General features: G+C 45.7%; 1 protein-coding gene across 1 annotated transcript; it reads right to left on the bottom strand.

Moving 5' to 3' along the window:
• Positions 1–1,214: 1,214 nt before the first annotated feature.
• Positions 1,215–13,173, bottom strand: LOC143523378 (DBH-like monooxygenase protein 2 homolog). The gene is made up of 13 exons (XM_077017783.1): positions 12,133–13,173; positions 11,589–11,735; positions 10,727–10,879; positions 9,379–9,462; positions 9,130–9,285; positions 8,816–8,918; positions 8,492–8,658; positions 8,183–8,274; positions 4,026–4,122; positions 3,749–3,808; positions 3,442–3,572; positions 3,249–3,357; positions 1,215–1,710 (listed from the first exon to the last, which is right to left on the bottom strand). Exons 1-13 carry the CDS (start codon positions 12,403–12,405, stop codon positions 1,564–1,566), a joined length of 1,719 nt encoding a protein of 572 aa, XP_076873898.1. The 5' UTR covers positions 12,406–13,173; the 3' UTR covers positions 1,215–1,563.
• Between the last annotated feature and the right edge of the window lie 1,925 nt (positions 13,174–15,098).

Raw genomic sequence — 15,098 nt, 5'->3', positions numbered from 1 at the left:
CCAAAAAATCCAGAGGAAGAAAACTTTTTCAACGCAACTCAAACCATAGCACTGTTTTCTTTCTCACCCCTTCCCACCTCCACTCCTGCACCCCTGGCATGCGCAGGTGCCACCCCCCCTAGTGTCACTTAAAGGGCTAAGACTCCTTGAGTGGCCAAGTGCCTGTCCGTTTGGGAATTCGCTGTGAGGAGAAGTAGTCGCTACACACACCCCCCCCGAATTCACAAAAACGGACATATTCAACCGGCGAGGGGGACGAATCAACCGCCCAGACCAGCTCACACCGCCCGCCGGCGGGGCATTTGAACAGGCTGGTTGACCAGCAGGATGGGTAGGACCAACGACCGGGGACAGCCCACGGCTCGCCAGCCGTGCCATCACCACAGCACCATCCGAGTCCAAGTGGGCCAGCTTCAGACGGTCCACCGAAATGCTCTCGGGGACGCCCCCGATGTCCACCTTGAAGAACTTGTCCCCCGGCTCCAGCACTCAGAAAGAGCCATTGTAGACTGGGCGGAGGGGACTGCGGTGCGCATCATGCCGGATGAACACAAACCTAGCAGCAACCAAAGAAGATAGAAAACAGGACCACTGTAGGCCATGCTGAGAGGTGGGCATGGGAACAAAAGCACCCGAGAACTCACGAAGGGCCTGCCGCTGGTGGCCGGCGGACCATGGGGCAGTAGGACAAGTGAGAAAATCTCTGGGGACTCGCAAGGGCTGGCCATAGACGAGTTCGGCCGAGGAAGCCTGGAGATCTTCTTTGGGAGACGACCTGAGGCCCAGCATGACCCAGGGGAGCCTATCAACCCAGTCGCCATCCCGGAGGCTGGCCCGGAGCGCAGCTTTCATAGAGCGATGGAAACGCTCACAAAGCCTGTTGTCCTGGGGGTGGTAGGCCGTCGTGCGGTGCAGGTGTACTCCGAGGCCCGCAGCCATGCTGTTCCAGAGGGCAGAAGTGAACTGAGGCCCGCGGTCTGAGGACATATCCGATGGGACGCCAAACCGTGCGACCCACACGCCAATAAACGTCCAGGCCACTTCCGAGGCCGTTGTGGAGGACCGGAAACTGAATTTGTTTATCCAAACATTCAATGATTTATAAAGGTAAATCAGGAAAATTAACAAGGGTGCCCAAACTTTCGCATTCCCACTGTATAATTGCCCTATCAATAAGAAACTGGATTGAACTTTTATTGTTGTTTATCATTTTTATTTACAGAGGTATCCATACAGGAAAGAGAGGAAAAACAGAACATGAATATAAATCAAAGCTTGCAACTAAAGACTCAGACTTGCGACTAAATGAATTAACTGAGAACATTAACACGGATGTTTTGAGACGTTACTCTATGATACAACGTTCGTTTAGAATATTCTAAGCAAATCAGAAAGATATCTAAGCCCACCCACTGATCAGCTGCTTACAGAAATAATTACTTTGTATCCAGTCATTCACTTCATTAGGCAAAATGAGCAAAACAGCAAGTGCAAGCACCAGTTCCTTCTCCATTAGAATTTCTTTGTAGCACCTCCGGAGGACCCTGTCACCACAGGTGGGCTCTATGTGAGTGCGGATGCGGCTGTCAGGACGACGAACAGCCATAAACTCACGGCCAGCCTCATCACCTCCGAACGGTTCCGTTCACACCTGACAGGCGGAGTGGTTTTGAGCTCAGGTATAGTCCGTGTGCTGTAGGACGCGTTGTCCTTAGGGCGTGGAAACATGTCAAATGTAAATTAGATTACGCATTTAGGTTACAAATTAAATTACCCGTTTAGAAATTGTTGGAGTGTTACAGTCTCACAAGGATATTAGTAAAATATTGTGGCAAATGTTCGCATTGTACATTGTAGACAGGCATTCTGGAAATGTTCCTTGAAAGGAGATTAAATGAACACTACCGTATTTTCTGAACTATAGAGCGCACCTCAATATAAGCCGCACCTACCAAGTAAAAAAAAAAGGAAAATGTTGTATAAGCCGCACCGGGCTATAAGCCGCATACATCTACTGAACTGAATACAGTGAGTCCCCGCTTAACGACAGACCGGAGGTACCACCGACTTTTTAAAATTTTGCACGGTGCGCGGAGGAGCATTGGCAGCACTGTGGAGTGTTGTGTACGATAAGCTGAGGCAGCGCAGACTCCACCACAGCCCATCTTGGCAACTCGATCGCCCTTTTTCATGCTGTATGCACGGGAACATTGTTTTTTTTTCTATACTGTATTTACGATCAAAGCGTATCTAAATGTAGGGTCACGCTTAACGACAAAAACGGCTTTAGCGGGGACTGACTGTACATTTAACTGAACTGGGGTGGGTTTCCCGAAACGTTCGTAGCGAAGTACGAAGTAACCTTCGTAACCTCGTATGAAACGTATGAGGTTAAGAAGTACTTAGCGCTACGAACGTTTCGGGAAACTCACCCCTGATCAGTTTCTGAACAGTGCCTGTAGCATTTCACGTGCGACAGTTTTAACTTTCAACACTTGTTGTGTTGAATTCCGACTCCCTTCGTTTATCCGCGCATAAAGACACTACAGCTTATATTGTCGATTTATGTTTCTATGCATAAATAAGAGCTAGACTTTAATTATCCATCACAACACGGCATTATCTATGTCCAAAGACACACTGGCTCAAGGGTGTTACTTGATAAATTAAATTGAGCACTTTCTTCTTTGATTTACAACTTTGACCTACCACTTGATTCACTTTCTGCTCCACCCCTGACGGGTGAAGAAACATCTACAGAAAAGCAGCACATCATCGTTAAAATCGTGGGGGGAAAATTAGCGGCTCAAAGTCCGGAAAATACGGTAAATGCGTTGTCGTCGTTATTTTCCTCTGCCTGGTGGGTTAGAAGGCCACAGAATGGCACCCTGAACGTAAAATGCATCCTAAGTTTGTGCACTAGCTGGATTTAAGAAGAGCTATAGTCATCCAGGTCTGACTTGTAATATAGCCTAATTGAATGTTTGCCACACGCAGCTTCTTCATCAGTTCTGAGTCGTTCACACCAATGTTTTACCCAAAATTCAGTGACACTGAGTTACCCGTAAAAGTTTAATTAAACGGCAAAGAATTTCCCCTCATGCTGTGGTGTTTGTCTTTAAGCTCTAAAGAGTACCTCAGCTCTAGGTACTGTGACTGAACACTACTAACAGGTCACTGCTAATGTGTTCAAATTCTACTTGTAGGATTTGGCGGCAAGGCAGTAGAGAAAATGACCGCAAACTTACCGACGCGGTAACAACAATTGCATTCTGTTCAATCCTCTTTAGTGTTTCCTGATAGTCGTTGACTGACGTTTCATTCCAGGTCTTTGTAGACATCAATCCCAACCAGTCTCTGCAAAGTGGAGAGAGGACCATCAGTAGAGCTCTTTACAGTGAAACAGACATGAGTGTGAGTTAGGAATGTTCACTGTGTTACTTTTCATTATTTACTCCCATCTTGGTAAATAATGCTTGCAGGTCCGGGAAACTAATGCAGTGACTGATATTCATAGCTGGGTAGTAGTAGAGAAAGGCCAGGCACATCTCATTAGTAGTGGACAGCCCCATCTGTTGGCAAAATTAGGAATAACATTTATGAGCATCTGAATCTTAAACTGAGGAGAAAGTTTCTGTTAATATTTTTTGACAAAACTGTTTCAATTGCTTAATCATTTCTTCTATCTTAATCATTTTATATTTGTTAACATTGACTTTCAAGAAAGAATTTGTGTGAGTTTACAAACCCAAGTAAGTCTTGATCGATTACTGGTGTTATATGTGCATTCCACTAGGAGTTTGTCACCCTGACAGGGGAAATTGTTAGTTTAAACAAGATTACATTTTGACAATTTGCAGTCCTTAACAAATTTAGTTTTTCATTTGATCATTAAGATCCAGTGACAATTTTAAATGCTGAAGTTAAAAGAGGCTATGAATAACTTTTATACAGGTTAAGTTTGAATTTGCAGATTTGAAACTAAAGCATCCACAGTGATAATATTCCATTAAGTTGACACTTACTATCTTAACTGTCTTAGTTTCCCCCAGGTTTACAGCTTGCTGATATTCAAAATCGTAGTGCTCATTCTTAATTAAGAAATCAATCTGCTCCCCATCCCTAAACAACACAGGATCACAAAAGGGCAACAATGGGACACAAATTATGCTAAACACTCTGCACATTTGGCCATTGGATGGTCTTGTGTCATTTATCATGTCCTCTTTCATGTTGTTTATTTCCCCACAAGTTACTCCATTTACACCATCATAAAGATCCTCCACCTCTCCTACACTGACCTCTCCTCCACCTCTACTACACTGATCTCTCCTCCACATCTCCCACACTGATCTCTCCTCCACCTCTCCCACACTGATCTCTCCTACACTGATCTCTCCTCCACCTCTCCCACACTGATCTCTCCTACACTGATCTCTCCTCCACCTCTCACACACTGATCTCTCCTCCACCTCTCCTACACTGATCTCTCCTCCACCTCTCCCACACTGATCTCTCCTCTACATCTCCTATACTGATCTCTCCTCCACCTCTCCCACACTGATCTCTCCTCCACCTCTCCTACATCGATCTCTCCTCCACCTCTCCTACATCGATCTCTCCTCCTCCTCTCCTACATTGATCTCTCCTCCACCTCTTCTACACTGATCTCTCCTCCACATCTCCTACACTGATCTCTCCTACACTGATCTCTCCTCCACTTCTCCCACACTGATCTCTCCTCCACCTCTCCCACACTGTTCACTCATACACTGATCTCTCCTCCACCTCTCCTACACTGATCTCTCCCACACTGATCTCTCCTCCACCTCTCCCACACTGTTCACTCATACACTGATCTCTCCTCCACCTCTCCCACACTGATCTCTCCTACACTGATCTCTCCTCCACCTCTCACACACTGATCTCTCCTCCACCTCTCCTACACTGATCTCTCCTCCACCTCTCCCACACTGATCTCTCCTCTACATCTCCTATACTGATCTCTCCTCCACCTCTCCCACACTGATCTCTCCTCCACCTCTCCTACATCGATCTCTCCTCCTCCTCTCCTACATTGATCTCTCCTCCACCTCTTCTACACTGATCTCTCCTCCACATCTCCTACACTGATCTCTCCTACACTGATCTCTCCTCCACTTCTCCCACACTGATCTCTCCTCCACCTCTCCCACACTGTTCACTCATACACTGATCTCTCCTCCACCTCTCCTACACTGATCTCTCCTCCACCTCTCATACACCGATCTCTCCTACACTGATCTCTCCTCCACCTCTCCCACACTGATATCTCCTCCACCTTTCCCACACTTATATCTCCTACACTGATCTCTCCTCCACCTCTCCCACACTGATCTCTCCTACACTGATCTCTCCTCCACCTCTCACACACTGATCTCTCCTCCACCTCTCCTACACTGATCTCTCCTCCACCTCTCCCACACTGATCTCTTCTCCACATCTCCTATACTGATCTCTCCTCCACCTCTCCCACACTGATCTCTCCTCCACCTCTCCTACACTGATCTCTCCTCCTCCTCTCCTACATTGATCTCTCCTCCACCTCTTCTACACTGATCTCTCCTCCACATCTCCTACACTGATCTCTCCTACACTGATTTCTCCTCCACCTCTCCCACACTGATCTCTCCTCCACCTCTCCCACACTGATCTCTCCTACACTGATTTCTCCTCCACCTCTCCCACACTGATCTCTCCTCCACTTCTCCCACACTGATCTCTCCTCCACCTCTCCCACACTGATCTCTTCTTCACCTCTCCCACACTGATCTCTCCTCCACCTCTCCCACACTGATCACTCATACACTGATCTCTCCTCCACCTCTCCTACACTGACCTCTCCTCCACCTCTCCTACACTGACCTCTCCTCCACCTCTCCTACACTGACCTCTCCTCCACCTCTCCTACAATGATCTTTCCTCCTCCTCTCCTACACTGACCTCTCCTCCACCTTTCCTCCACTGATCTCTCCTCCACCTCAACTACAAGGACCTCTCCTACACTGATCTCTCCTCCACCTCTCCTACACGGACCTCTCCTACACTGATCTCTCCTCCACCTCTCCTACACGGACCTCTCCTACACTGATCTCTCCTCCACCTCTCCTACACTGATCTCTCCTCCACATCTCCCACACTGATCTCTCCTCCACCTCTCCCACACTGATCTCTCCTCCACTTCTCCCACACTGATCTCTCCTACACTGATCTCTCCTCCACCTCTCCTACACAGATCTCTCCTCCACCTCTCCCACACTGATCTCTCCTCCACTTCTCCCACACTGATCTCTCCTACACTGATCTCTCCTCCACCTCTCCCACACTGATCTCTTCTTCACCTCTCCCACACTGATCTCTCCTCCACCTCTCCCACACTGATCACTCCTACACTGATCTCTCCTCCACCTCTCCTACACTGATCTCTCCTCCACCTCTCCTACACTGATCTCTCCTACACTGATCTCTCCTCCACCTCTCCTACACTGATCTCTCCTCCACCTCTCCTACACTGATCTTTCCTACACTGATCTCTCCTCCACCTCTCCCACACTGATCTCTCCTCCACCTTTCCCACACTGATCTCTCCTACACTGATCTCTCCTCCACCTCTCCCACAATGATCTCTCCTACACTGATCTCTCCTCCACCTCTCACACACTGATCTCTCCTCCACCTCTCCTACACTGATCTCTCCTCCACCTCTCCCACACTGATCTCTCCTCCACATCTCCTTCACTGATCTCTCCTCCACCTCTCCCACACTGATCTCTTCTTCACCTCTCCCACACTGATCTCTCCTCCACCTCTCCCACACTGATCTCTCCTCCAACTCTCCTACACTGATCTCTCTTCCACATCTCCCACACTGATCTCTCCTCCACCTCTCCCACACTGATCTCTCCTCCACCTCTCCTACACTGATCTCTCCTACACTGATCTCTCCTCCACCTCTCCCACACTGATCTCTCCTCCACCTTTCCCACACTGATCTCTCCTACACTGATCTCTCCTCCACCTCTCCCACAATGATCTCTCCTACACTGATCTCTCCTCCACCTCTCACACACTGATCTCTCCTCCACCTCTCCCACACTGATCACTCATACACTGATCTCTCCTCCACCTCTCCTACACTGATCTCTCCTACACTGATCTTTCCTCCACCTCTCCTACACTGATCTCTCCTCCACCTCTCCTACACTGATCTCTCCTCCACATCTCCCATACTGATCTCTCCTCCACCTCTCCTACACTGATCTTTCCTACACTGATCTCTCCTCCACCTCTCCCACACTGATCTCTCCTCCACCTTTCCCACACTGATCTCTCCTACACTGATCTCTCCTCCACCTCTCCCACAATGATCTCTCCTACACTGATCTCTCCTCCACCTCACACACTGATCTCTCCTCCACCTCTCCTACACTGATCTCTCCTCCACCTCTCCCACACTGATCTCTCCTCCACCTCTCCCACACTGATCTCTTCTTCACCTCTCCCACACTGATCTCTCCTCCACCTCTCCCACACTGATCTCTCCTCCAACTCTCCTACACTGATCTCTCTTCCACATCTCCCACACTGATCTCTCCTCCACCTCTCCTACACTGATCTCTCCTACACTGATCTCTCCTCCACCTCTCCCACACTGATCTCTCCTCCACCTCTCCTACACTGATCTCTCCTACACTGATCTCTCCTCCACCTCTCCCACACTGATCTCTCCTCCACCTCTCCCACACTGATCACTCATACACTGATCTCTCCTCCACCTCTCCTACACTGATCTCTCCTTCACCTCTCCTACACTGACCTCTCCTTCACCTCTCCTACACTGATCTCTCCTCCACCTCTCCTACACTGACCTCTCCTCGACCTTCCCTCCACTGATCTCTCCTCCACCTCAACTACAAGGACCTCTCCTCCACCTCTCCTACACGGACCTCTCCTACACTGATCACTCCTCCACCTCTCCTACACGGACCTCTCCTACACTGATCTATCCTCCACCTCTCCTACACTGATCTCTCCTCCACCTCTCCTACATGGACCTCTCCAGCACATTTATTTAGGTACTTGAGGGTTGGGGTTCAGAACAATGCCATCCTCATCTAATCTCTCAGTTTGTTTTTTGTTCTACCTGAAGTGGCCAACTCGCATCTTCCTTCCAGCCAGGTGTGTGTGCAGCAAGATTGAGAACACCTGTAGGTCATGTGTGGGCTCAGAGAGTACCTGAGGAGCACAGGGCACACCACACAGAGTCGCACGGCGCCACAAAGCATTTCAGGTTCAAGCAGAAATGTACCAGATTTGTCAGTTTGCTCCTAGACGCCTACAGACCCAGTTTTACCCATTTCATACTGATCTGAGTCACACACAAAGAGTGTAATTGGAGTTTGGACCCAATCTATTGGTCGGTGTTAGAAAATGAACGAAGCGCCTGTTGTACCTGTGGAATAGAGGTGGTGTCACACAGACCATATGAGAGGAAGCCAGGCGCCTTGGGTGGAATGGCGTACCCAGGAGCCACTGCTAGACCTGTCTGCAACACAGCGGCGTCGTGCTGACGCAGCTGAGCCGTGTAATAGAACCGGAAGCCTGAGTTGTCTATGACTCCTGCACAGACGGGAGAAACAGCTTGCGTGCATTCAGACGAGCCCTTGACAAGCCTATTTTAATGCTATTATACTATAGTCAATGTTATAGTAATACAATACGCACACCCTTCATGGGATTAAACAAAGGTTTTGTTTTAGTTAAGGGCTTAAATTACCTGAAGTCTCTTTCTGGTTGTTGTAGTGCAACTCAAGCCTATACAAAAGTTTCCCACCATCTCCACCTATAGGAATGCCAGCCACTTCTGGAAGTTCAAAGGCCTGAGAACGTTACAAACACAAAGCTAGAACAGGGATCCCAGATCCTTGGGGACCCTCAGCCCATCCACAACTTTATAGTCTCGGAAGCAGCTACTACTATTCAAAGCTCTTGATTACTCGGTTCAGGTGCAATGGCACCAGCGACAGAGCAAAAGTGAAGGCCGGCTTGAGAAAAATGAAGGTGAAGATGATGAAGATGCATGGTGCTCACCCCTCCTCCCACCCCCCAAGCAGCCATGGCGTGGTTGCACTCTGTTATGTTCTCCACCGTGTAGCAGGTGTGCTCGTACGGTGTTGCCACGGTCGGAGGACACCGGTACAGCAGCAGGTGATGCACTAGATCTGGATTGTCTAACAGCGGTTCCACCTGGAAATAGCAAGTGATCACACATTTGTAATCATTACGACTAATTAAACAACTAATCAATTTGAGGCCTGTTGAAAATGCAAAGATACTTACACGATAGATGTGGTATTTCTGATCAAATTCGGGGAGTCTCATTATCTTGCAGTGGTAGTGAGTGGTTTTGGCAGGTATCGTAAACTGCAGTGGAAGGTTAAAAGAGAGATTTTATTTTTTTTTAACACACCACAACATCTTGCAACTATGGTGCTGCTTACTGGTCTTTTAGCATGGCCACATCCTTTCAGTACTACGTCTTAATCTTAGAATAAAATAAAGATCTTTATCTTATAAAACAGAATATTTGCTCCATGGTCTCATGGTAAATTGTTTTGACTTTGGTTGTTTTGTTGTTGCTTGTAAAAATGACCCCAAACAGGTTCGGAGTTATGGTAGAGTTTGGAGGTCATCTTTTAGGTCCTCCACCTGTATTCAGAGGTGTCAATTCCAGGTTCAGAAAGTAAAAGTCCTCACCAGGATTTTGCTCAGGCTTCCTGGATTGTGTTGATTCCACAAATTTTAACCTGGATTGCACTAATTAGAAAATCTAGCAAGCGTGAGCAAAATCCTGGTGGGCACTTTTACTTTCTGAACCTGGAATTGACACCTCTGCCTGTAGATCTATATTGTTGTGCAATGTGTTTTACGTTCTTCAATTCTTTTACTATATTAATATTTATTTGTATCTATGTTTTATTGTATAAGACTTCATGCATTATAAAATTATCTGCACGCTAAACGGCTTCTGATTTCCTGGGTGACTAAGCTTGTAAAAGCTTTGCTCCTCTTAAGTAGCTCTGAAAGCTCTTTTTGTTTCTCTTGTGTTATGTTAGAACAGCTCCTCAGTTGTTTGAGTGGCATCCTTTCAAATGTTCTATTTTCTCCTGAGTTTCTCAGTATCAGGTAGCTGTACCTGATTCCTAAGCATTTGAAACCAATTGCAACAAACAGTGCAGGCTAACACACTTGTGAGGAGACGTGAAACTGTGTGAGTGGCATCACTTGAAAGTAAATAACGGAAGTGCAGATTTGCTTGTTGTAAACTGCGAGTAAACTGTGTGTGAAGGATTTGCATCTCAAACTCAGTCCTCTCAAACATAAGTACAGACAAAAGTTATGTCATAAGATGGAGTTTGAATGTGATTAAAAATATACAGCTATTCCTACCTGTCTTGCCAGTTTGTTAGTCAACCTCTTTTCATCATATCACTTACACAAACTGGACATGGCTGGTTGTTTCTAATAAATAAATGTAAGTACTAAATAATTATTTCTAAAAAGTAGGAAGAGTAGGTTCATACTCCAGAGAGCTATTACAAGAGACCATGTAAGGTCCTAACAGAACTGAATTTAGTGGTAAACGTGAGCTAACGTTGGGGTGTCAAACAGAACAGACCGGCCTTACATTGGTCACAGTCAGGTCAAAGTATTTGCTGTCTGAGATCTTGGCTTGAGGCATGTATTTCAGTAGGTTCACTTCCTTTGTGCCCCTCTGTCTTCTGTGGTAACTAATGTCATCGCTCTGGCCGTATGCGTAGATCAGCTTTATTGGCATTTCCTTAGGAGAAATCAGGAGAGATATGACTTGGTACAGTTTCAGATGGTGCTTAAGTCAAGCCACATTTACAAAAAAATACAATTCGGTCCCAACATTTTGAGCTCCTCAGTCAGTTAACCCTCGCAGCACAACCACTGAACTGGTGTGTAGCTCCACCCTTTGGCCTGGTGAGACGTGGTGTTGGAGAAGCCCTTACATCAAGCACAGAGAGAGAAACACAAAGAATTGCACTTAGAAGCTCCTGTTAGTAGATGACGTGAGTGCAATCAACAGTTTTTGAGCTCTGAGGATAAAAATACATGTGACTGTGGTGCTAAACTTACACAAAAGATACAATACTGTATAATACTGGTTTTAATTTCACCTCAAATTTGCATTTAATACTCAAAAGCATGAATCCAGTGGTTCTAAAAACTAAAAGGATGTTGGCTAATGAGTGCAAGCTTTACACTGCAGTATCCCGCTGAGATGTCCTGAAGAGACACTGTACCCTGCTGAAATGTCCTGCAGAAATACTGGGAGACCCAACACGCCTCACTGCTGTCTGGGGCCACTCTGCAGGACACGTTACACACACGGGATGTGACACCTGTGGACTGCAATGATGCTTACTGGTTCCTGGCTTTACCCTAACACAGTAATTGCTGTCTTTGCCAGTGCCGTGAAGGCGGCAGAAAGTGACTAATCAAACTATTCATGGTTCGCTCACGGTGATGGGGAGGTCATCTTCATCGCAGGACCTGATGGAGCGCTGCAACTTCATCACTGTTTGCCCGTCTGCCTCGGTCAGAGCGAGAAGTTTATAGTCCTGCTGCAGGTCCAGAGGGGGCAGGGAGTTGCCCAAGCCGTGCCTGTCCTTAACGAAGCACAGGACATTCATTAGCAGGGCTCTTGTGTCTTCATCGGGCGAGGCTGGATATATGAACGTCTGTATGGGGCTGCACGGGTCACATCTAGAGCTGCTACTTGACTCTACAGGTCTATCTCACAAGAAATACAGATATATGGCAAACGCTTGTTTGATATGGTGACTTGATATGGTGACACAGTCTTCCTAAATGTCTTACTATCTCATAACAACCATATACTAATAGATATTACTAATACTGCTTATGACACTTATACTGCGAGTAGGTGCAGCCTCTCAGTCTTTCATTGTAGATAAACAATTCAAATCAGTTAAATCAGAATTAAACCCCAGGTTAATAATATAGTTATTATTTAAGAGTGAGTTGCACATATGAATTATTTACCGTAAAATAAAAGCCGTTGGTGTCCACTCCTCCAATAACCATGTCTGCTCCATTCATGCCACCGTTAGGGCTGAACCCAAATCCAACCCAGCCAGTGGTGTTCGCCCTCACTTCAAAGACGATCGTATCCTTCAGGGTGTCAAAGCCCCATCTTAGCATGACGGTGCTGCCTTGATCCAGGTACTCAGAGAAGGGGAGTACTGGCTCCTCGTCCACCGCAGACACATGGACCACGAACAAGACCAGGGGCACAAGGACAGAAGAAAAGCCCATAATACTCCCCAACAGTGATTCTCTCTCACTCGGTGCTTCTCCGTGTGCGTGTTGGACGAGACTCTGTGTTCCTCAGGTTTCAGAGAGAGACAGGAGCTCTATTGTGGCATGGAGTTACACACCTTTTGTATGCTCTCCCTGTTATTGTGGAGGTTCAGCCACATCCCCTCTCACCTCCCCTCTCCCAAACTCTCCGCTCTGTCCTTGTTAACTAGATGTCAGTTTGCTGGCACTTTAACTAGATTGCCAGGAATCCCTGGACTCTTGACTAATATGAGTCACTTTTAAAAAACAGTAAAAATATTCTGGCCATTAATGTTTGAACACACTGGCCATGTTTCTGGAATGAATGCAAAACACTTCCAAGTGATCTCGAAATAGCATGACAGGATAAAGATACACAAGGCTCAGAAGCTTGTGTGTTAGAACTGCACACGCCTGTATTCACAAAAAGCACCTAATCATCAGAATCCTCAATTCAAGTTTATTGGTAGTTAAAGTGCTTTTTACAGCACCAAGGAAGCTATTTGTGACAGAAACCATGGAAAACTCCCCAAGTGTTAGAAGAAACCTTAAAAAGAACCAAATCAATTTATCACATCACTACAAACATATGCAGTTCACCTTCGACACACTTCGAGACAAATCAACACTTCTTTAGTTTAGTTAAGAGGGGAAACCATTTTAAACCCTTTAAGAACTTTTAAGAGTAGGAATTATAATGCATAATTGCATCAGCAGGTCTCTTTAAAGCAGCAGTGTTGCATCATCTTGAGTTAGTTTTTTTTTTTTTTTTTCGCAAAACATTTGCAAAACATTTTACTCTTCATTGCAGGACCTGGTCAACAGAGAGCTGGCCCATGTTTTTATTTTCTATATTTTTGAAATTCATTATTTTCATAAGTCAAGCTTCCATGAATTCCACAATTAACTTGTATTTGATCATTACAAATCTTTATTATTGTATTTATTTATTTTTTTATTACTACCCTTTTTGATTACACTTCTAATTCACAACATGGGTCAAAAGTGACCCTTGTATTCACTTTGTTATTTGGTGGGGACTATTGACATTTGTAAATGTTTGCAGTGAGGAGCACATTTACTGTGCGCAAATATTCAACTGCTGCACATTTCACAATTTAACACTGCTGTTCTGATGCACAAGTATTATTTTACTTTCTTCACCTACATTTTTATTTTACTTTACATTTTTACCTAAATAAATATCTTTAGAAAGTATATGAGGTTATCTTGACCTTCAGTACTTAGGGAAATATGCCCAATACTATTAGCATGTTAGCTGTTGACATGTTCTAGTGAGCTTTTATTAGCCAACAATGGGACAATACATTTGTACATTTATATTAAATAAATAAATAAATTTCAATTGCTTGTGCTTTTGATGTTCTTTTTCAGACTGTTAACATGTCTGGTCATAGTCGTACCAGATTTACAGCTAAAATACTCACAGACATGCTGTCTGATGAAGATAAGGAAGAACTTCCAGGTCATGAATCTAGTCTGAAATCTCTGATGCTGGTGACCTAGACTATTTGCCACAGGGCCAAGATATAATTGATATAATAGAAGGTGTGTCTGTGAATCTGTCTCACCAAGATGGTGATGGTCCTTGGTTGACACAGAAGAATCATCTGATGAGTCCGCTGAAGAGGAAACTCAGACCCAGTCTAATAGAGTGAGCACCCCACACTCAGGATAGTGGAGGAGTAAAGGAGAAGAAGAGAGGAGGAGTAAAGGAGAAGAAGAGTGGAGAAGTAAAGGAGAAGAGAGGAGGAGTAAAGGAAAAGATGAGAGGAGGAATAAAGGAGAAGAAAATTGGAGGAGTAAAAGAGAAGAGAGGAGGAGTGAAGGAGAAGAAGAGTAGAGGAGTAAAGGAGAAGAAGAGAGGAGGAGTAAAGAAGAAGAGAGGACGAGTAAAGGAGAAGAGAGGAGGAGTGAAGGAGAAGAAGAGTGGAGGGGTAAAGGAGAAGAGAGGAGGAGTAAAGGAGAAGAGAGGAGGAGTAAAGGAGAAGAGTGGAGGAGTAAAGGAGAAGAGAGGAGGAATAAAGGAGAAGAGAGGAGGAGTAAAGGAGAAGAGAGGAAGAGTAAAGGAGAAGAAGAGTAGAGGAGTAAAGGAGAAGAGTGGAGGAGTAAAGGAGAAGAAGAGTAGAGGAGTAAAGGAGAAGAAGAGTAGAGGAGTAAAGGAGAAGAGTGGAGGAGTAAAGGAGAAGAGAGGAGGAGTAAAGGAGAAGAAGAGTAGAGGAGTAAAGGAGAAGAGTGGAGGAGTAAAGGAGAAGAGTGGAGGAGTAAAGGAGAAGAAGAGTAGAGGAGTAAAGGAGAAGAAGAGTAGAGGAGTAAAGGAGAAGAGTGGAGGAGTAAAGGAGAAGAGAGGAGGAGTAAATGAGAAGAAGAGTAGAGGAGTAAAGGAGAAGAAGAGTGGAGGAGTAAAGGAGAAGAAGAGAGGAGGAGTAAAGGAGAAGAGAGGAGGAGTGAAGGAGAAGAAGAGTGGTGGAGTAAAAGAAGAGAGGAGGAGTGAATGAGAAGAAGAGAGGAGGAGTAAAGGAGAATAAGAGAGGAGGAGTAAAGGAGAATAAGAGAGGAGCAGTAAAGGAGAAGAGAGGAGGAGTGAAGGAGAAGAGAGGAGGAGTGAAGGAGAAGGAGTGGAGGAGTAAAGGAGAATAAGAGAGGAG

The sequence above is a fragment of the Brachyhypopomus gauderio genome, chromosome 9 (assembly GCF_052324685.1).
Source record: "Brachyhypopomus gauderio isolate BG-103 chromosome 9, BGAUD_0.2, whole genome shotgun sequence".
Classification (NCBI taxonomy): domain Eukaryota; kingdom Metazoa; phylum Chordata; class Actinopteri; order Gymnotiformes; family Hypopomidae; genus Brachyhypopomus; species Brachyhypopomus gauderio.
The sequence above is the reverse complement of the archived record's forward strand: the minus strand, read 5'-3'. Positions and strand labels throughout refer to the sequence as shown.

Bases quoted from the DNA above. Each gene is read 5' to 3' on its own strand.
- LOC143523378 (XM_077017783.1), bottom strand. From the start codon at position 12,405: ATGGGCTTTTCTTCTGTCCTTGTGCCCCTGGTCTTGTTCGTGGTCCAT. The intron at 3,573-3,748 runs GTTTGTAAACTC...TTTTGCCAACAG, and splicing joins ATCGATCAAGACTTACTTGG to ATGGGGCTGTCCACTACTAA. The intron at 1,711-3,248 runs GTAAGTTTGCGG...CCACGCCCTAAG, and splicing joins CAATTGTTGTTACCGCGTCG to GACAACGCGTCCTACAGCAC.